The sequence below is a fragment of the Podarcis raffonei genome, chromosome 8 (genome assembly GCF_027172205.1).
Source record: "Podarcis raffonei isolate rPodRaf1 chromosome 8, rPodRaf1.pri, whole genome shotgun sequence".
NCBI classification, from domain to species: domain Eukaryota; kingdom Metazoa; phylum Chordata; class Lepidosauria; order Squamata; family Lacertidae; genus Podarcis; species Podarcis raffonei.
This window is the reverse complement of record NC_070609.1, coordinates 90,488,641-90,511,328: the sequence shown is the minus strand read 5'-3', so window position 1 is coordinate 90,511,328 and position 22,688 is coordinate 90,488,641. Positions and strand designations below refer to the sequence as shown.

The 22,688-nt window shown below is 43.5% G+C and overlaps 1 protein-coding gene across 1 annotated transcript; it reads left to right on the top strand.

Moving 5' to 3' along the window:
* The first annotated feature begins 4,417 nt into the window (after nucleotides 1-4,417).
* On the top strand, nucleotides 4,418-15,288 carry NEURL3 (neuralized E3 ubiquitin protein ligase 3). The gene is made up of 4 exons (XM_053401523.1): nucleotides 4,418-4,631; nucleotides 10,271-10,771; nucleotides 11,141-11,194; nucleotides 13,257-15,288. The coding sequence occupies exons 1-4, from the start codon at nucleotides 4,604-4,606 to the stop codon at nucleotides 13,484-13,486; spliced, it is 813 nt and encodes a 270-aa protein (XP_053257498.1). The 5' UTR covers nucleotides 4,418-4,603; the 3' UTR covers nucleotides 13,487-15,288.
* Nucleotides 15,289-22,688: the final 7,400 nt, after the last annotated feature.

The following is a 22,688-nucleotide window of genomic DNA, read 5'->3' as shown; positions in this document are numbered from 1 at the left end:
ATTGCCTTGTATGGGGGGGGAACCATAATCACACTAATCTAATAATGTGCTGCTCTTCAAAGGTATTTCTAGTGTCTGGTGCATCAGGGAGGCCCCTCTGAATCCAATGTTGAGGACCCCCCCCCCGGGCTCTGGGTTGACACCTGATGAAGAATCGTTGCAACTGGCAGAGGAGGAGGTGGACGCAACAGCTATTTTAGTTGCAATCTGTGAAAGTTAGGGGGGGTCAGTAGGGCTGCCTTTCTCAAAAGCCATTTATTTCTGCTAAGTGCAGGTTCAGTTTCCAGTTTCCAATGACAACTCTGGTCACTGAGAGCAAATGACTATTATCAGTTTCATTTTCTAACTAAAGAATGCTGACTGATTCACTCAGGAGAAACCGGCTGTATTCCTGGAAATGCAGTTAGAGGTGGAGGGATCCAATCCAACAGATATGGCATGAGCCAACTGAGTCAGGTCAGTTTCCAAAACAAAACTTCAAAATGGCATCACTGCCTGGGGGATGAAATATATTAATAACCAGAATCACTGGCAATATATTGCCAAATCTTGTGCTGTGCCTGCTGCAATAGTGCCTTGTTTTCCAGGGAGGTTTTCAAGCTCTAAATCTAACTGCAGTTGGGAGAACAAAAATCAATTTAGGCTGTAATCCTAATCCCACTAGCAAAACCCATGGAAGAAGTCTTGTTTGAGAGCAGAGGCGTTCGGAGGGATTGGTGAAACAAGCCCCTTTCCTTCTCGCACATGGCATTTTTTTTCAGGGGACGGGACGCCAACAGAGTCCCTTGCCATGGGCGCAAAGGGACCTATGTATGTTTGAGCTATAAAAAAACACGTCTGTGCACCTGCTTTTGTCAAGCTGGTTTTGGACAACAACTCCTGACAACCCCAGCTATATATCCAGTGGTCAGGGATGATGGGAGTCATAGACCAAACCATCCAGAAGGCAACAGCTTGGGGGAAAGTTGATTTAGCCCTGGTAACAGCAGCAACAACAATAATTTTATTATTTATACCCTGCCCATCTGGCTGGGTTTTCCCAGCCACTCTGGGCAGCTCCCAGGAGAATAGTAAAAACACGATCAAACATCAAACATCAAAAACTTCCCTAAACAGGGCTGCCTTCAGATGTCTTCTAAAAGTCAGATAGTTGTTGGTATTCTAACTGTGCTAACTTATCATCGGAGATACAAGGTTTATTTACACAGATGTACAGGCTGAGAATAAGATGGAAGGCTCACAGTATCCAACAGATCCATCTCCCCATCAGATTTATTGGAAGGTCTCCAAAGACTCAGGTTAGGATCCTGCACAGAAAGCAGGTCAGGACTCTCTCTTTCAAAACCAGTTTCAGGTCTGCCAGTCTTTTTATTTTCTTCCATGCACAGACACATGGATGATATCAGCCACGAGAGGGAAGAAAGACTCCCTCCAAAAGACGCTCTGGCCCTTGGTTCCTCAGGCAACAAATCCCCTGTATTTGGCCAACTCTTTAGTTATGTAAAGGTTCTTCCTCCCAACAAATGAAACAGGCTAATCTTGTTCAACCAATTTGACTTCCTCAGTGGTTTTGTTTTACAACCATAATCACAGGGTTGAGGGAGCTCCCCTCCCCCCCCAAGAAAACCCCCACATTTATGTAGTCCAACACCCGATCACATTACATTTCTATGTAATCCACTTTGTGAGGTTCACCTAAAAACCAGAATATAAATATCTTAATAAATAACCTACACTCAACAAGTCATAAAGAGACAGTGTTCAATTCCTAAAATGTGAACAGCTTGGATTACTGTAACACGCCCTACATGGAGCTGCCTTTCAAAAGAGCTCAGAAACTTCAACTGGCTCAAAGCTGCCGCCAGACTGCCGATTGGGGCTGGTTATAGAGAGCAGATGACTCCCTTGCTACAACCGTTCTGCTGGCTACCAGCTGGTTTCCAGGCACAATTCAAACTGTGCTGGTTATGACCTATAAAGCCCTGCACTGCTTATGTCTAGGCTACCTGACCAACCATATCCCCTCATACAATCCTGCCTGGGTTCTGAGATCTGCATGGGAGGCCCTTCTCTCAGCCTCACCCACCTCACAGGCATGGTGGGGATGCGGGAGAGGGCCTTCTCAGTGGCTGCTCCCAGACCCTGGAAATCCCTCCTGGGAAAGGCTAAATTGGCTCCCTCTTTGTTATCCATCCACCAGCAAGTAAAGTCCTTCTCATTCCAACAGGCTATTGGGAACTGATTGCTTTTAATGAAAGGGCTGGTGCTGAGCTGTTTTTACTGTAATTATCGGTATGTTTTAAACTGTGTGTGTGTGTGTGTGTGTGTGTGTATTATAAATTTTACACATGCAAACAAACACACATACTACTAGTAATAGCACCACCACTACTAATAATAATAGGTGTATGGGTGTAGGGGAGGGGTAGTACCTTTGGATGGGGAGACATCATGCTCTTTCTCAGGCAGTTTGTCCATCTTTGGTCCCCACCCTTCACTCAGCTCTCACCTGTGGCTCCTAGAAGCTGTCAGCAGGTGAGAGCAGCCACACCCCGCGAACAAGTGAGGGGAGCTGATGGGTCTCAAATCCTCAGTGAGTTAGAGACTTCCCCTGTGTGTGAAGAGAGGCTCTGGCAGATTGAGCAGACAAGACCAAGACAAGGCCAAGAGTCGGTCCAACAGTCAAGAAGGCAGTTTCTACATGTGCTGTAGAGTAACTGAGGGGCAGATGGGGCTCGTCCACCTGGGAAGGTAGCCCATCTAGGAGAAGGAAGAACCTGACCCCAAACCTCCACTGCCTTGCAGTATATCTTTGGGAGAATAAAAATCTGTGGAATAAACTCTACACAAATCCAGAGTGGAGTCCCCAAGACAGTTGGATGATGTCTTGTATGCCTCCTTCCAACAACTCCTGCACCAAACTGGTGCTAAATGTATTGCTCTGCTTTCCGTTGTACCACAAGAGCAAGGCTGAGAGGGGGGCTTGGCATCTGGGCAGCCCAGGACCACAACACACACTGCCCAGTATTGTGCATTGCGGAAAATCACTTCAGTGCTACTAATGTAGCAGTTTGACTTCACCCGCAGAGGCACACTCCATTGTCCCTTGAGAGAGAGAGATGCGAAGAACAACAACAGACCACTTGCATTCCTGGAAATAGCATCACGTGGGCATAGGCCGTTCAGCAATAGATAGACTAGAGATAAGCATTGCCATATATTCTGCAATTTGCAGTGTGTAAGAGATGCTTTTAAATAAGTTGTTAGACAGCCAGTGACTGTACTGCAGGTGGGCAGGTCAAGATGCAGTTTCACTTTACAGAGCACGCATCTACCGTGTGCATGACTATCTTTTTGAACTCTCCCGTAACTATAATTACAGACTGTGTTACTGCATGTCTCTGAGATGTTGCTGTTTCGCATAAAGAGCAGCAACCCGACTCATTGGGACATTGTACAACAGATGTAAAGAAACAGAAACTGTTATAGTTGACTGGTGAGCACACACGAATCTAATGTATAGCCACCAAGAGGCACCACTAGATTCTAAAAGGACTTGGGGCACAGTGTGCATTTGCTAACATATGTATCTTTAAATTACAAGTATTTATCTGTCGGCCAATTAATGTGATAGGTGGCTAGGGACTCAGCACTCTGTAAGCACTTTGTAAGCAAAGTGTGTGAAGAAGCTTTGGCCCTTCAATGGTTGTTGGACCATGTTTCCCAGCAACCTCAGTCATGGAACCCAATAACATCTGGAGGATCAAAGGTTAGCCCCCTCTGGCCTAAAGCAACATGTAGGAATAGGGATGGGGTGGGCAGAGTCAATTCAATTCACATTTCAAGGTGAACCTACCAAATTCACAGTTTCCAAAACAGTCTTCCTTCACGCAGCACAGAGTTGAACTGTGGAACTCCCTCCCACACCTGTATTAAGAAGAGATAACATGCATAAGTGCATTTTATATGGAGAAATTGCTTTCAAAAATGTGTGTATTTGTGAAATAGAAACATGTTCTGCATAGAAGCATATTTAGAGAAATTTGCACTAAAATGCTGATGAATTGTCATAAAGACTTTTAAAAAAATATCTTTTGTAGAAATGTGGAGAAGTGAATTTCATACTGGAAAAATGAGAAACTAAGAGAAACCGAAATTGTCATATTTGCCCACAGCTTTATACGAATGCTAAGGAATATTAAAATTTGACAATGAAAGCTAGCAAGTACACTGTAACAGTGCAAAGTAAATGGATTGGGTCAACAGGAAAGAGGAAAGGGTGGAGTCTTGCTAGCATGGGCTGGAAGCCAGGACTCTGAAGTCAGGGATGTGGTCCTGGGGGCGTGGCCCTGGCTCAAGTTACGTCCGCACACACAATATACTGGAAATCCCCCTAGCACAAAGCAAAATGCATCTTGTAATAATGTGAAGGGAAACTGCACACAAGCCCCACACTTCCATGATTAATGTTTAACTCCCGGGAGTGCCCCAGGCAACTCAGTAAGAACATCTCAAGTCCCTGGCATGGCAACATAAACTCCAGCCTATCACCCAGCGAGCAGCACGAGTCTTCAGCCTGAGGAACGGCAGCCTCCTGGCAGTGATGGGTGCCTGCCTTCGCCCCTTGGAGGGTAAGAACTGGCTGGGGGTTTTGAGGACGGGCCCTGGGTGAAAATGCAAAGGTGCTTCTGGTGGGTCAAGGTCCCCTGCGCTGCAGAGTCAGGTGATGAAGGACCCATCAGGTCTGGGGCTGGTTCCACAGGGAGCATAACTGAAGAACTCTCCCGCAGCCCTTGCTGCTCATTATGCTCAAAGGCTATGGCTGAGGTCAGGATCCGTGTCAGGGAAGAGCTCTGGAAAATGTTCTCCTTTCTAGGGTGCAGTTCTAAGGAAAATGTTCAAAAGAACAAGTGTGCCTCTGAATGTACGCATCACTGTGTGCATCTCCCTCAGCACTGAGAAACAACTGTCAGCCTCGGCACAAGGAATTAATGCATGGAATTCACTGCCACAAGATGTGGTGGCAGCCACTGAACTACAGTGCTTTTTTAAAAAAATGATATTGGTTTATATATATTAGCAACTATGCCTTAATGTAACATTTTAATATATAACTGGGTTTTTGTAATATTTTGTTTAAATTGTCTGTTGTTGTTTCAGTTTTCTGTATACTGCTTAGAGATGATTTAAATATATTAAGTGGTAAAGGAATTAAATAATCAATCAATCATGTGTACTCCATTATATAAAGACATCTGAGCTGGCTGCTCCAAGCTCAGACTGCATGCCCTTTTTGCAAATTTTCACCACTTTGAAACTAACCTAAGTTTTGCTGCCTGTGATTTCTGGATGCTGTATGGAAAAGCACATGAAACTGACCTTTGAAGAGTTTGTAAATAAGCCATTTTAAACTTACGAGAGATAGTGCCTGAGCCAAATTCATCCAGTTTGCTTCATGATTAAGCGGGAATTTGAACCCTGCTCAATTTTTAGTTTTCTTTTAAAGAAATATTTTTACCAGATCCACTCTGGCTCTCCAAGATGATAACAAGTGAATTTACCACACATGTCAATAAAACATAACTGTGTTAATTTATTCACAGACCACTGGCCACATATAACAATCTACTCAATGTCAAACACCTAAGATCATTTGAAGAGAAAGAGTCAGAAAACAATTATAGATTGTCTAAGGAAAAGGCAATATGCAGAAATATTTTTCTTCAAGGTTCAGGATTTCTCCTTCTGTCCCTCTGCAACCTGTCATTTCAGTGCACCCAGTGACCCCCATCAGAACAATAAAGGATTGTGGCCATGATGTTCTGATAACAGTAACCGCCAACTGCTCAAATGACATCCGGGATCAGGGAATGAAAGAGAAGCTGTTTTCTTCATAAAGTATAGCCCATTTTCACATACAGTTTAGCTCTCACACACAGACACACAGAGACACACAAAAGCAAACCACCCTCATGAAGGTGGTTAGGCAGAGCAATGGTGGCAGGATCAATGAAACTTCACTCTAAACTGGTTGAATGGATTTTATGTGTGCGGAGGCAAGCACAGGCTCATCAGATGAGGCCAGATGATCATGAAATGGACTTTATGCCTACATGATTTTAGGGGTATACAAAGTTCAGGGCCTTTTTTCAGCTGGAACGTGCCAGAACTCAGTTTCAGCACCTCTCAGGTGGGCGCCATTGCCATTATAACGGAACAAGGAAGGTGTTCATAGTGAGTTCCAGCACCTCTTTTTCTTAAAAAAAATAGCACTGACAAAGTTGCTATCTAAGCTTGGAGCTTATTTATCTATACAAAATATTTCTGTACCAGGATAGGCGGCAGGAGTTCAGCTGGGAGCCAGTTGTGGGGGTGCCTGGTTGTGCCCCTCTCAGGATTTTGCACCCAGGGCCACCGCCCCCCAGCTACGCCACTGCACACAGTTTACCAGTGCCTGTGAATTCAATGCATTGACATTAACCTGAGACATTTGGAGTCCAGTTGTCCTATAGTAGCATATAATTGATCAACTTTTTGTACTTGATATATTTTGGCATGGCTGAATCCAGTTTAATAAACTGGAGTATTTATGTTCTATATATACCTGATGTAAAACTTCAGCGTCTATAGGGAAGTTATTTTTGCAAATGATATTTCTAGTTGCTTAAACAAAAAACCACAAACCTGCCTATGGTTCAGTCATTATAGAATCATAGAATCATAGAGTTGGAAGAGACCACAAGGGCCATCGAGTCCAACCCCCTGCCAAGCAGGAAACACCATCAGAGCACTCCTGACATATGGTTGTCAAGCCTCTGCTTAAAGACCTCCAAAGAAGGAGACTCCACCACACTCCTTGGCAGCAAATTCCACTGTCAAACAGCTCTTACTGTCAGGAAGTTCTTCCTAATGTTTAGGTGGAATCTTCTTTCTTGTAGTTTGGAACCATTGCTCCGTGTCTGCTTCTCTGGAGCAGCAGAAAACAACCTTTCTCCCTCCTCTATGTGACATCCTTTTATATATTTGAACATGGCTATCATATCACCCCTTAACCTCCTCTTCTCCAGGCTAAACATGCCCAGCTCCCTTAGCCGTTCCTCATAAGGCATCGTTTCCAGGCCTTTGACCATGTTGGTTGCCCTCCTCTGGACACGTTCCAGTTTGTCAGTGTCCTTCTTGAACTGTGGCGCCCAGAACTGGACACAGTACTCCAGGTGAGGTCTGACCAGAGCAGAATACAGTGGCACTATTACTTCCCTTGATCTAGATGCTATACTCCTATTGATGCAGCCCAGAATTGCATTGGCTTTTTTAGCTGCCGCGTCACACTGTTGGCTCATGTCAAGTTTGTGGTCAACCAAGACTCCTAGATCCTTTTCACATGTACTGCTCTCAAGCCAGGTGTCACCCATCTTGTATTTGTGCCTCTCATTTTTTTTGCCCAAGTGCAATACTTTACATTTCTCCCTGTTAAAATTCATCTTGTTTGTTTCGGCCCAGTTCTCTAATCTGTCAAGGTCGTTTTGAAGTGTGATCCTGTCCTCTGGGGTGTTAGCCACCCCTCTCAGTTTGGTGTCATCTGCAAATTTGATCAGGATGCCCTTGAGTCCATCATCCAAGTCGTTGATAAAGATGTTGAATAAGACCGGGCCCAAGACAGAACCCTTTGGGTTCGGTCAGTCAGCCAGTTACAAATCCACTGAGTGGTAGCATAGTCAAGACTGCATTTTACCAGCTTCTTTACAAGAATATCATGGGGCACCTTGTCAAATGCCTTGCTGAAATCAAGGTAGGCTACATCCACTGCGTTCCCTTCATCTACCAGGCTTGTGATTCTGTCAAAAAACGAGATCAGGTTAGTCTGACATGACTTATTTTTCAGAAATCCATGCTGACTATTGGTGATCACAGCATTCCTTTCTAGGTGCTCACAGACTGTTTGCTTAATGATCTGCTCCAGAATCTTCCCTGGTATTGATGTCAGACTGACTGGGCGGTAATTATTTGGGTCCTCTCTTTTCCCCTTTTTGAAAATAGGGACAACATTTGCCCTCCTCCAGTCTGCCGGGACTTCGCCTGTTCTCCAGGAACTCTCAAAGATGACTGCCAGTGGTTCTGAAATCACATCTGCCAGTTCTCTTAATACTCTTGGATGCAGTTCATCTGGCCCTGGAGACTTGAATACATCTAGACTAGCCAAGTATTCTTGTACTATCTCCTTAGTTATTCTGGGCTGTGTTTCCTCTGCTGAATCATTTGCTCCAAATTCTTCAGGTCGGGCATTGTTTTCTTTATCGGAGAAGACTGAGGCAAAGAAGGCATTGAGGAGTTCAGCCCTTTCTGTGTCCCCTGTTTGCATTTCACCATCTTCTCCTCTGAGTGACCCCACTGTTTCTTTGTTCTTCCTTTTGCTACGAACATACCCATAAAAGCCTTTTTTGTTGCTTTTAACCTCTCTAGCAAGCCTGAGTTCATTCTGTGCTTTAGCTTTTCTGACTTTGTGTCTACACGTGCTGGCTATTTGTTTGAATTCCTCTTTGGTGGTTTCCCCCCTTTTCCATTTTTTGTACACATCCTTTTTTAATCTTAACTCAGTTAAAAGTTCTTTAGATAGCCACCCTGGCTTCTTTAGGCACCTTCCATGTTTCCGTCTCATTGGTATTGCCTGAAGTTGTGCTTTTACTATCTCCCTCTTAACAAACTCCCAGCCATCATGAACTCCCTTTCCTTTTAGTATTACTGTCCATGGGATCTCACCCAGCACTTCCCTAAGTTTTATGAAGTCGGCTTTCTTAAAGTCGAGAAATTGAGTCCTAGTATGCTTGGCTGCTCCTTTCCACTGTATAGTAAACTTCAGAGAGCATGATCACTCGCGCCTAATGATCCTTCCACTTCTACCCCACTAACCAGGTCATCAACATTGGTTAGGACCAGATCTAAAATGGCTGTTCCTCTTGTTGCTTCTCCCACTTTCTGGACAATGAAGTTGTCTGCAAGGCCAGTGAGGAATCTGTTTGACCTTATGCTCTTGGCTGAGTTTGACATCCAACAAATATCTGGGTAATTGAAGTCCCCCATTACTACTATCTCCCTTCCTTTTGCATGCTTGGCCATCTGTTCCAGGAAGGCATCATCTATGTCCTCCGTTTGGCTTGGGGATCTATAGTAAACTCCCACAATGAGGTCACTGTTATTCTTCCCTCCCTTAATTTTGACCCAAATGCTCTCACTTTGGCTTTGAGGTTCTAAATCTTGGATCTCTTCACAGGTATACACATCCCTGACATATAACGCCACTCCTCCTCCTTTCTTGTCTGGTCTGTTTCTCTGAAATAGATTGTATCCCTCCATTATTACATTCCAATCGTGGGACTTATCCCACCAGGTTTCAGTGATGCCTATTATGTCATATTTAGTTTGCTGTACCAAGAGCTCAAGCTCATCTTGTTTATTTCCCATGCTTTGCACATTAGTGTACAGACATTGAAGTCCATTAATCATTCCCCCGTGTCTCTTATTTAAGGATTTTTTCCTCCCACCACTAGGTCTGCGTGCTGTTTGCTCCAGTTAGAAGAACTGTTGCCTCTTGTAGCCTGAGGGGTTTCAGTTTCCTACGCAGGAGATATTACTACAGTATGATAAATGGAAAGCAAACCCAACCAGATCTGTTTGTGGCCTCTGCACATCTTGTGCTGCCGGTAGTGACACCTAGTGGTGGTCTCATATTTTGCGGGATCTTGAGCCACATGCTAAGCCTGCTTCTTTGCGGTAGATAAAGTCAGAGCAGAACATGGGTGTCATTATTAAAAGCACAATGTGTATGTAGCATTGGGCACAGAATTCCGCTTCCTGAGAATCCTGCCATAATGACAGTAGAGATGAGCGGCGCTTCTCAGAATTCCTGTTAATGACGCCATGAGACCTTTTGTAAGGAAAGTGCATGCTAAACTGTAGCATGCTAAACCTTATAATTTTATTAATCATGGTGTCTCTTATTGTTAAGTTGTGGGTGAACATATCAGACGACACAGCGATTCTTCAAACAGCTCTTGTTTATTCACAGGCCAGAACAGAACTGAACTGAAGGGTTCAGCCAACCTGCTTATATAGAGCTCCACTAGAATGCAACAGAAACCATTTTCTGTAACTATCCAATCACTGAGCGTCACTTTCAATCCCTTATTTGCATATGTGGACCTGAACTATCTACAGTATCCCCCTGCTGGCCCAGGGTGAGAACTTCAGTACATAACACTTATGTCTCCCACAGGTCCAGATGTCGCAAGCCAGCCTCCCAGTGATCCCCTCTTTTTCCACCCTTACCTCAAAGGCTCCCAGGTCATCATGGATGAGTCCCACTGCATAGCGAGCAGAGCAGCCACATTCTGCAACGGCCTTGTCTTCTCCAGCCGGCCAATTGAACTTTATGAGAAGGTGACTTTGAAAATCTTAAAGGAAGAGAGCAGGTGGTGTGGAGGCCTAAGGGTGGGCTTCACGTGGGAGGATCCGTCCCTCGTTGAGCCCAGTGTGCTGCCTCCGTATTCTTGCCCAGACCTGGTAAAGCAAGGGAAGTGTCGTGCTGCCGTCTTACCAGAAGAATATGAAGCAGAAGGCACCATTGTCAGCTTCTGGGTGGACAACCAAGGTTCTGTTTTCTGCAGCACCAATGAGAAGTCAGAAGGTTTCCTGGTGGTAGATGGCGTCTTGGTCACAAGGCCTCTCTGGGCTGTTGTGGACATCTATGGAAGGACCAAGGCAGTCCAGCTTTTGGGTAAGCAGCTGAAGCATCTGAACTCAGGGCTGGGGGAATCTTGTTCAGCATGAGGGCCACATTCCCTCACAGGCAGCCTTCTGGGGACCACAGGCTGGTAATGAGTTGGAACAGAAGCAGAGTGGGTGGGGTAATAGTTGTGACTGTTTCCATGCAGCAGCCTACATCTCAGCCATACAAAAGGTCAAGATTTCTCTACCCACCCTTCTCTCCACCCAGGTACATTATCACTGTTCAAATATGTTTTCCAGCTGGGGAAAGCCCTTGAGCATGGTGTGTGGTGTGGCCTGGCAAGAAGGCATGGGCTGTTGATGGGTGAAGGCTGCACTTGAGATGCAGCAGCCTAAAGTCTCTCTCGTTCCCTTTCAGGTCCCTCCAGCCTACCAACAAATGCTGATGGGCTCAGCCTTCTTCAACAGAGTGGTGAGTATCTGGAAAAGCTGTGAGTTGCCCTCAATTTCCTCTCATTATTTTCTTTTAGCCCAAGAAACCATCCCAGGGCACTTCACTGCCCAGTGCAAATTTCACTTTTATTGTTTTGTTTTTTGTTTTGAAAAAAATTGGCTTCAATGGAGCTGCAATTTTGTATTTTATACTTTGTATTTTGTCTTATTGGTCCATTGACCATAATAAACATCTAACTGACTAAATAGATACTACAAAAACACACTCTACATTTTTGTTTTTCTCTCACAAGAGCACAGACCCTGCCGAGGCCACCTTTGGAACTCCCTGTCACAGTAGTTTTCAACCTTTTTGAGTCCACAGCTCCCTTAACCAACCACATTCTTTCTGCGGCTCCGCTGTGGAAGCCACTTAGTCTGGGGTTCCGTTACAGGGTGTGCATAAGTGGGAATGTGCCCATTCCACCCTTCCCCTTGTCAGCGCCCTCTTTGTCACCTTGTAAGTGGGAGCGCACTGCTCTGTAGGGCCGAGCTGATGCACTCCATGTGGCAGCCACAGCCTACCTTCCCCCAAATCAGTGTGCACGTGGTGTGGGGGGGGGGAGTGGAGAGGGAAAATGAGATTAAAATCCGAAGTAGAAATACTATGTTATTGCAGGGAAGGAATAGCACACATGCAGAACACACATGCAGACATGGTCCCTCCCTGACCCATTCTCCCTGTCCCCATAAAGCTGGGTGACTGTTAAAGATCAGGGGGGTTGGCTGGGGGGAGAGGTGGAGAAGAAGAGGGGGTGGGATGTTGGGGGTAGCAGGACAGGGAACACAGAAGGCACTCCTCACTTTCAGGGTTATTTTTGAATCTCTCCTTACCTGTCCAGGAACACAAACCATCAAGCTACTTTGCTATTTTCTTACATTTCTCAAGCCCTCTGTGTAAAACTAAGGAACTGTTAGTTATTAAGCTGGGAAGGGTTTTTGCTTTGGGGGGGGAGAGATATTAAGAAGATATGCAGTCATGAAAAAGTGTTTCCCCACTTTCTTACTGCTGTTTTATTTTGGGAAGATAATGGTTTGCAAGTTAAAACTGTCTGCTCCTCTGAATGTTCCTCAGAGAAAGGCAGAGAGATATGGACTGCAAGCTAATGACTGGGTGGTCCCTCAGGGCTCCCCTCAACATTCCTCAAGTCACCCCAGGGTGCCACAGCACACTGGTTAAAAACCAGTGCTCAATCATATAAAGACATTGGGATGAGCTAACTACGGGTGGAGGATAAATTCTGTTCAGTTCACATTTTATTGTAAATCTACCCAATTCACACTTCCTGAAACAACAGGGGAGTCAGTGCACAGCTACCCTTCAAAATTTGTGCAGTTCTCCAACCTCCAAAAAGGTGTTTTAAATGCACAAGCCACTCACCAACCCCCACCAGCTCCCCCCGGACTCACTCACTCTAGTCCAGTAGCTGAATCAGGAACAAATTAATTCTTATTAATAAATGCAGCTGAAAACAAGATGGCTGTGTGGACAGTGAGTGCAAGCAAGGCAAAGTACTGTCAAAACTTTGTCTCTCTAGCAGCATTCCCTTCCTCCTCAGAGAACACAAATAGCATGTGATAAGTCCAAAGGCTACTGCTGCTTCCCCACCTGGCTAGGCTGGGCTCCTTGTGCACAAAAAGAGGCTCCCAGGGACATGTGCAGAGTGCCATTCCCTCCCCCATTGGGTAAGGGTGGTGGGAGACCAGGCAGGCAGAGCAGAGAGGCTCAGGCAGAGCTTGTTCTTCTGCTCATTTCTGGCTGCTGTCATTCTGGGCACCCCCTACTGGTGCTCATCTAATACAGAGAGAAAAGTTGGTGAGTTCTCAGGACTCATTATTTTTTTTAAAAAACTGAAAACTGATGTGGAAACATGACAAACTGAAGCTAAGCTTGCGAAACCAAAATTGACAGACTTGTCCATATTAAAGCCTGCTCACCCCCACCCCCCACCCCTTGTGGTTAAATAGAGTAAGTAGGAAGAAGAGTGTGCTGAAGAAGTATTTCTGTGTTTCTTATTCCGCGTCTTTTGCATGAAATACAGAGTCCACCTGTGGGGATTTCCATGCCTTTCCTGAGGAATGCGCTGTATGCTTCGGGCAAAAAGCCAACACGATGATGCTTCCTTGCTGTCATGCCAACTTCTGCTCCCACTGCTCCCTGAAAATTTTCCATACCACCAGTCGCTGCCCATTGTGCCGGCAGGAAGTGAAGAAAATTATTCCCATCTCTGTTTTGGCAGAAGGACAGAGCCCAGAGGTCTGGCCGGAATAAGCAAAGAATAGCCAGCCCCTGTGGTGACAAAAGTATGCACTATCAAAGCTCCTGAAATATTTCAAATCTTGATGGGAACCCGCTGAGGTGGAGAAGACAAAGGCTGACTTTAAAGAGAGATGCACAACAAAGAGATCACTGTGGCAGAAAAGATGGGCTGCTGAGATCTTTCTCGCTCTCTCCGTGGCCTGAGAGGGAGGTGTATAAAAAGGACTCTCCGTAATAAGACACTTTTGCCTTTAAAAAGCAGAGAACCATGGTGCTAGATTTAGAACAGTGACATCTAAATTCAACAGTAGTGGGTTCTGGCTTGAGGGATCAAGCAGATGTTGAAAATATCCAAGGGGGGAGTGGAGACTGTGCTGGGAGCAAAGTGAAGAATACCCTTTATTAACCACCCATTTCAGCAGTAATTTTCTCTCCCAAGCAGTATCAGTGTTACAGTTTAACCAAAGCCATTGTAAACTGCTTTTCATGCACGCCTTAATCTTATCTCACAGCCATGCAAAAAGTGTTTGTATTTTCGGCTGTTAGATAGGAACAAGCAGGTGGCAGGTAAACCAAGGCAGGTGCAAAGTTTATGTCCATTGAGAGAGAGAGACTCTCCAAGCAGGGCAAAATGGATGGAGTCTTCAAGGAGCAAGAGAAACACAACTCTACCATGAACTGAACAAATGATAGGAGTCAAAAGTGTTGGGAAGCTGGTTAGGAGATTCCAAAAGGGGCAGGGTCATGGGCAGTAGGAGGAGCATAGAGCTGCCTTCTGCCCTCCAGCTGTTTTGCAGTGCCCATCAAGCCAAGGGGTGGCTGGGGCTGGTGAGGGCTGTAGAGTTGTCTGGAGGGCACCAGGTTGGAGAAGCCTTGCAGAATCCACTATATCAGCAGAGGAACAGGAAGCCCTGAATTCCCTAGGAGGCCTGAGAAGCCTGCTGTCTTTCCTGCTGTTTCGTGGAATGGGAAATTCCCTTTCCAGGAAGAGGCCCAAGACCTCATCATTCAAGTAGGAAACACAGCAGTGATTCTGTTGTGCTTTATTCATTTGAGATCAGTCTACCCGTTTTGCCCCAGGAGAGACCATGAAAATAGCAAGGTTAATTCACCTTGTTGAGAGGAAAGGGGGTGGGGGCAGGGATGAGAGAACCACATGGACAATGGCGGTGGCTACAGGTTTCCAGGTTTTTTCTGGCCCTGCTCTTGTGCCTTTAACAAGTTTGAAATGCAGAAAACCAGCAGATTAAGCTTTTTCTTATTGATAAAAGAAATGTTGGGCCAAGCGTCATTTGCTATATTTCTGTCAGCCTACTTTTATAGACAGGTATAGAACAAAGTCACCTCGCCACCTTTTGTTTCTTGTTGTTTTAAGCCCTGCGTTCAGTGACAAGCCTAGGTGCCATCTTTTTAAACTATTAGTTTTGTTATCCAACTCTGTCCTTGAGACAATACATTAGGCCAACCAAAAGGTCACTAAATCCTGAAAACCCAGAAGCTTGCACACAAACTCTTCATCAGGCTAGATGTGAGTGGTGGAGGGGAGAGTCCCGAGAGGGTGAAGAGAGAAAACTTTGTTGGCCAACGGTGAGGCTGTGAAGCCTGCAAAGCAGGGAAAGGTAACACGTTCCAGTGAGGCAGTTTGAGTGATCAGGCAGGTATCAGACAATAACTAACAATGCTTGATTACCTATCTGAAAATACAAGAACTGCTTCACATCCAGGGCTATCTGCATCTGTTAGCTGCTATTATTCCGCAGGTACTACTGGTTTTCATCATTCCACTTTATGTATTTTTTAAATATATTTTTCTATGCCTTCGTAAACTATTTTCCTTTATATAATAAAAACATTTTCTATAAAATTATGTGCATTTCTGTGTGGGGAATAGTCTCATATTTATAGACACAGGGGTTTTGTGCCAATCCACTTCAAAAATACATTCTGTACTGTACTGATTTAAAGAGACTAACAGAAAGAAGAGTCTCATGCAACACAAGCAAAAGGTCTCTGTCATCCCGCAGTCTTTTCCACTTATGCCCAGATGTTTTGGGGAAGCCCCTAAGCTGGGCATAAAGACATGTTTGTAGTAATTAACTTACGCCCTGTGGAAAGAATGTAGTAACTGGCTTAACATTCTGCTCATCAATTTTAAGTGAACCAGAGAAGTGTGTGGGGGGGTGTTAATCCACACCCCCTTTCTCTGTCTTTTAATTGTTGGAAGCCGCCTAGAGTGGCTGAGGCAAACCTCTCAGATAGGCGGCTTCTTGTTGTTGTTGTTTCTACCACCACCCCCATCTTGTCCCCCCAACAGATCCATTAGTTTTTCCTAATAGGAAAATCTCCAACCAAGTCGTCATTTGAGCTGCCCTTTTCAGCATCACCTACCCAAACCTTTTTGAGAAGGCAGAGAAAAGCTCCATGCAATGTATTCAAAATGCTGCCAGCCACAGAGTTTATTGTTCTGTTCCTGTTAGGCTTTCAGCCCCCTCCTCTGGTTATTTCCACCACTGAATTTACAACACAGTGCTGCAGCACAGGGCCAGTTCCACTTCACCTGTGATCTGTCTCAAGCACTCTAGGCATGCCAGGTGACACTGGCACCTCTCTCAAATAAGGGACTGTTGGGGGCATTACACTTACGCCAAGCATCACCTCCTGTTGGGTTGTCCATTAAACCCATCCTGATTATAGTCTTGGGAGGGGGTTGGGAAGAGAAGTGGGAGGCTTTTCAGCAAAGCAACTGGGTGAAAGGGTGTGGAACCATAAACTGGCATAATGCTTGGCAGGCAGCTGTAGTCACAAAACAGGAAGTGGACATTTCATAACACTTACATAAACTTGAACACACAATAAGCCTGAGCAAAGCAAGCCAGACCGTGAGGAGTAAGATTAAATTGGAAGAAACAAGGTCTCGTTAGCCCATTCACAAGGCATGTTGGTTGGGTTGAGGATCTTCTGGCCAAATCCAGAAAGCTCAACTTTGAGGGTCAGCTAGGAGCTTTGAGGACACAGACTCATTTGGTGCCGAGGGTAAGTTTTTGTGAGCCAGCCCCACTGAAATTAACTGGAGATATGCTAATAAGCTCTTGCATATCTTCTATTCATTTTGGTGGGATTGGCTCACAATAAACCAGCCTGGAGATTGTGCCCCATTTATTTCACTTCTGTCCCTCCCTCCCTTCATAAAATGAATCATCCCAGCACAGGTTACAGCACACTAAAATACAGTCAGAACAGTAAATAAGGTAATTAGTGGGAAAGGGACATATTTGGTTTCCCCATCTTGGGTACCCAAGGGCAAGGAGGAATCTGGAAAAACCCAATAGCATAACATTCTTCACAGGCAGCAATTTTACTTAAGAGCATAAAATGCAAAGGGTTGATGGTCCCATACTCTTCAAAGAATATGTGCACCTTTATTTAAAAGAAATCTCCCCTCAACTTATGTTGCCACTTAAATTTCCCTGCCTATTAAATTCAGTGATTGTGGTAATCACAGTAATGCGTTTTGGAAGTCAGTGGAATTTGCCATGCGTGCTTCCAACTCTGAAGCAACGTGAGTCATCCAAGATTGTAAAAAGTTTATAAGGTGCCGTGCCAAGTTAAATAGAGCAATAATGAGAAAGCCATTAAAATGAGATCATTGAGATCTATGGGGACAGTAGAACAATCACATGAACTATGATCACATGAACCTTCTCAGTTCTCAGTATTGCATTAGAAATGTAACCAGGTGCCAAGATGAGTGGAAAATTTCCTTAAACTCACATGCTTTGGTCCATTTCCACCCTTGTTTCTACATATATAGAGGCTGGCACAAACCATGTTGACATAACATGAAACATCCAGATAAAGCAGAAGCGTGCTTTGCCGATTGAGTAATGAAGCAAGAGTGTGTGAACAGGCATAATGTGATTAGATAGGCATTCCTGTGAAACAGAAGGGCATTAGCCAGAGCAAAAGTGAAACTGCACACTAGAAAAATAAGGTCCAAGTGAAACAGAGAAGTCCATTTATCTATTGAGTTATAAAAATAGTTATATACCACTCTATCAAAGAAATAGATCGCAATGGTTTACAATGATAGAAAAACAAAGCCAAACAATAACACCATAAAAGGTTAAAAACAAAACATTCCAAAATGGCGGCGGAGGTAGCAGCCTAGTCAGAGCCTCCCGCCTTCCATTAAGCTTTTAAGTTGTTTTTAGTCACCTTTTGATCCTAAGTTCACATTTTAATTGTTTTATTAGCTGCCTTATAGTTGCCTTATCTTTTTGTCTTCCTTTGTTTTTAGTTTATTGGTACTGTTTTATTGTTTTATGGCTCTATTCGACTTAGCGTAACAATGAACACCCAGTGAAGACTGATTGTAGTCCTTGTGACTAACTTGCAGTTTCGTCCATTGCTTCGTCTACTGGCTAAAAAGACCTGGCTTTGGCTTGATAGAACTCTGCTAACATATCAGAATGCCTATCAGAAGGAAAAAAATGAGGTTCTTGTTGTTGTTTAGTTGTTTAGTCGTGTCCGACTCTTCGTGACCCCATGGACCAGAGCACGCCAGACACTCCTGTCTTCCACTGCCTCCGCAGTTTGGTCAGACTCATGTTTGTAGCTTCGAAGACACTATCCAACCATCTCGTCCTCTGTCGTCCCCTTCTCCTTGTGCCCTCCATCTTTCCCAACATCAGGGTCTTTTCCAGGGAGTCTTCTCTTCTCATGAGGTGGCCAAAGTATTGGAGCCTCAGCTTCACGATCTGTCCTTCCAGTGAGCACTCAGGGCTGATTTCCTTCAGAATGGATAGGTTTGATCTTCTTGCAGTCCATGGGACTCTCAAGAGTCTCCTCTAGCACCATAATTCAAAAGCATCAATTCTTCGGCGATCAGCCTTCTTTATGGTCCAGCTCTCACTTCCATACATCACTACTGGGAAAACCATAGCTTTTACTATACGGACCTTTGTTGGCAAGGTGATGTCTCTACTTTTTAGGTTTGTCATTGCTTTCCTCCCAAGAAGCAGGCGTCTCTTAATTTCGTGGCTGCTGTCACCATCTGCAGTGATCATGGAGCCCAAGAAAGTAAAATCTCTCACTGCCTCCATTTCTTCTCCTTCTATTTGCCAGGAGGTGATGGGACCAGTGGCCATGATCTTCGTTTTTTTGATGTTGAGCTTCAGACCATATTTTGCGCTCTCCTCTTTTACCCTCAATAAAAGGTTCTTTAATTCCTCCTCACTTTCTGCCATCAAGGTTGTGTCATCTGCATATCTGAGGTTGTTGATATTTCTTCCGGCAATCTTAATTCCAGCTAGGGATTCATCCAGCCCAGCCTTTCGCATGATGAATTCTGCATATAAGTTAAATAAGCAGGGAGACAAAATACAGCCTTGTCGTACTCCTTTCCCAATTTTGAACCAACCAGTTGTTCCATATCCAGTTCTAACTGTAGCTTCTTGTCCCACATAGAGATTTCACAGGAGACAGATGAGGTGATCAGGCACTCCCATTTCTTTAACAACTTGCCATAGTTTGCTGTGGTCGACACAGTCAAAGGCTTCTGCATAGTCAATGAAGCAGAAGTAGATGTCTTTCTGGAACTCTAGCTTTCTCCATAATCCAGCACATGTTTGCAATTTGGTCTCTGGTTCCTCTGCCTCTTCTAAATCCAGCTTGCACTTCTGGGAGTTCTCGGTCCACATACTGCTTGAGCCTTCCTTGTAGAATTTTAAGCATAACCTTGCTAGCGTGTGAAATGAGTGCAATTGTGCGGTAGTTGGAGCATTCTTTGGCACTGCCCTTCTTTGGGATTGGGATGTAGACTGATCTTCTCCAATCCTCTGGCCACTGGTGAGTTTTCCAAACTTGCTGGCATATTGAGTGTAGCACCTTGATAGCATCATCTTTTAAAATTTTAAATAGTTCAGCTGGAATACCATCACTTCCACTGGCCTTGTTATTTGCAGTGCTTTCTATGGCCCGTTTGACTTCACTCTCCAGGATGTCTGGCTCAAGGTCAGCAACCACACTACCTGGGGTGTACGAGACATCCATATCTTTCTGTATAATTCCTCTGTGTACTCTTGCCACCTCTTCTTGATGTCTTCTGCTTCTGTTAGGTCCTTACCACATTTGTCCTTTATTATGGTAATCTTTGAACGAAATGTTCCTTTCATATCTCCAATTTTCTTGAACAGATCTCTGGTTCTTCTCATTCTGTTGTTTTCCTCTATTTCTTTGCATTGCTCGTTTAAGAAGGCCTTCTTATCTCTCCTTGCTATTTTTTGGAAATCTGCATTCAATTTCCTGTATCTTTCTCTATCTCCCTCGCATTTTGCTTGCCTTCTCTCCTCCGCTATTTGTAAGGCCTCATTGGACAGCCACTTTGCTTTCTTGCATTTCCTTTTCATTGGGATGGTTTCCGTTGCTGCCTCCTGTGCATGAAAAACGAGGTAAGAAGAGCCAAAACAGCATAATTGGGACTCATAAATCCTCTAAAGCAGAGAAGCGGTGGAAAGCTCATACTATCATTCCTAGCAAATTGTGAGTAATGATGTCGGGAGAACCCCCTCCCCTTTCACAAAAGGAAGGAGAAGACCTGACTCTTTTCAAGGAGTGAAGGAGATGATTTGACCCAGAGGACAGGATCAGGAGGGGCTTCCCCTATTCCAAACACTGACACTCCCCCCATGTCTTTGGAACAAGACAGTAAAAGACCTTACGGTCAGTAGATTCCAAACATGCACCCTTGCCAAGAAATTTGCATGATGTCTGCAGAAACTATGGTCTTAGTTCTCCAAAGACTGAATGAAATTCTTGCTAAAATAGTTAACGTAGAAGAAAACTTGGATATCTGCCCTCCCTCGAAAAATTCTCAAAGGGTTAAAAGGATGATAAGGCATAGCTATGTTAGCACTTTGCCAAGACGAGTCACGGATGAAATAAGGTCTTGCCAAGTTCTTCAAAAGAACCAGATAATGCTTGAGATTCACTGCAATGTGTATAGGTGGACCACCTCTCCTGGTATGCCCCGCGAGGGACCTTGAGGTCCACAAATAACTGGATCAGGAATTAACTGAAAGAATGCAGCAACAAATAGGGATAGAAGTGGTTAAGAAAGTTAAATATTTAGGAATCTGGCTAACCCCCAAGAGTATTGATCTATTTCAAAACAATTATATACCAATATGGAATAAAATCAAGAGAGATCTAGAGGTGTGGGGGAGAATGAAGTTATCGTTTTGGGGAAGAATTTCAACGATTAAAATGAGCGTGTTGCCGAAAATGCTATTTCTATTTCAGGCAATTCCGATAATTAAAGGGGCAGCGATATTCAAAGAATGGCAAAGGATAATTTCAAGGTATATCTGGCAGGGTAAGAAGCCGAGAATACAATTTAAGTTAACAGATGCAAAAGATAGAGGCGGCTTCGCCCTGCCAGACTTGAAATTATACTATGAAGCATCGTGCCTCTGCTGGTTGAAAGAATGGATGAAATTAGAAAATATGGAATTGTTAGATTTGGAAGGATTTGATAATAGATTCGGCTGGCACGCATACTTATGGTATGATAAGAAAAGAGTGCATAAAGGTTTTGAAAACCACATCATTCAAAGATCTCTCATAGAAGTTTGGGAGAGGTATAAGAACCTACTGGAACCAAAAATACCATGTTGATTGTCTCCGTTGGAGGTGATGAGTGTAAAGAAGATTAATATGAGGGGGAAGTGGATAACATATGGGAGTTTAACAATGAAAGAAGGAAGTAAATGGAAACTGAAACCATATGAAGAAGTAAAAGAAAATGTTAATGACTGGCTGCATTACTTCCAGGTTAATGAAATGTTTAAAAAAGATGTTTTAGAAAGAGGTTTTTCTGATAAAGAATCAAAGTATCAACAGGAAATATTGAACAGTGATGTAAAAATTTTATCTAAAATGTATAAATTGCTGTTGGAATGGTATACAAAGGATGAGGAGGTTAAGTCGGTTATGATTCATTGGGCCAAAGACTTTGGATATAATATACAATTAAAAGATTGGATAAAATTGTGGAATGAAGGAATGAAATTTACTGCATGACTACAATAAAAGAGAATGTGATGAAAATGATATATAGATGGTATATAACACCAGTAAAATTAGCAAAAATGTATAAAGTAAGTAATAAATGTTGGAAGTGTAAAGAAAAAGAGGGAACATTTTATCATATGTGGTGGGAGTGTAAAAAAGTGAAATGCTTCTGGGAAATGATATATAATGAGTTAAAAAAAATGTTGAAATATACATTTGTAAAGAAACCAGAAGCATTTCTATTAGCAATAATAGGAAATGAAATCAATAAGAAAGAATGGAAGTTGTTTTTGTATGCAGTAACAGCAGCAAGAATATTATTGGCCCAAAAATGGAAACAAGAAGAATTACCTATGATTGAAGAGTGGAGAATGAAATTAATGGAATACGCAGAACTTGATAAATTAACAGGAAGGATCCGGAACCGGCGAGACCAGAAATTCACTGAAAACTGGCCTAAATTTACAGATTATATGAAAAGTATATGTAATGATCAGACGTTTGTAAGTTTTCAGGAAGTTCTGTGAAAAATTAATAGTAGAAATATTGTATAAATAATAAGGGAGATTAAGCTATTATTATAGTGCAATAATAATTAGGGAATGTGAAAGAAGTGATTAAGACGGAGAATTATCAGACGAGTTGATGGAAGTCCAAAAAGATGATGTTGGTGATAAATTGGATGTTTTCTTTGTATAATTTTATATTGGAAATTTTATATATATAAAAGGTCCACAAATAACACCACTTTGGAGTTCCGAGCCGCAAGATAGTTAGATTGGTTTCAACTAGGGCCAGGGCCTTTTCAGTACTGGTCCCAACTTGGTGGAACACTCTGTCACAAGAGACTAGGACCCTGCGGGACTTGACTTCTTTCCGCAGGGCCTGCAAGACAGAGTTGTTCTGCCTGGCCTTTGGTTTGGACTCAGTCTGACCCTTTTGTTTTGATTTATGGGCTACTATTAAAATGAGGCTGCATTTTAAATTGTATTTTAACCCGTATTTTAATAAACTGGATTTTTGTTTGTTTGTTTGTCCCCCCTCCCATTATGTTTTATTGTAATTTTATTGGTGTTAGCTACCCTGGTATAAATAAAATGTTATTATTATTGTTGTTGTTGTTATGAAAAAGATTTTTAAAACA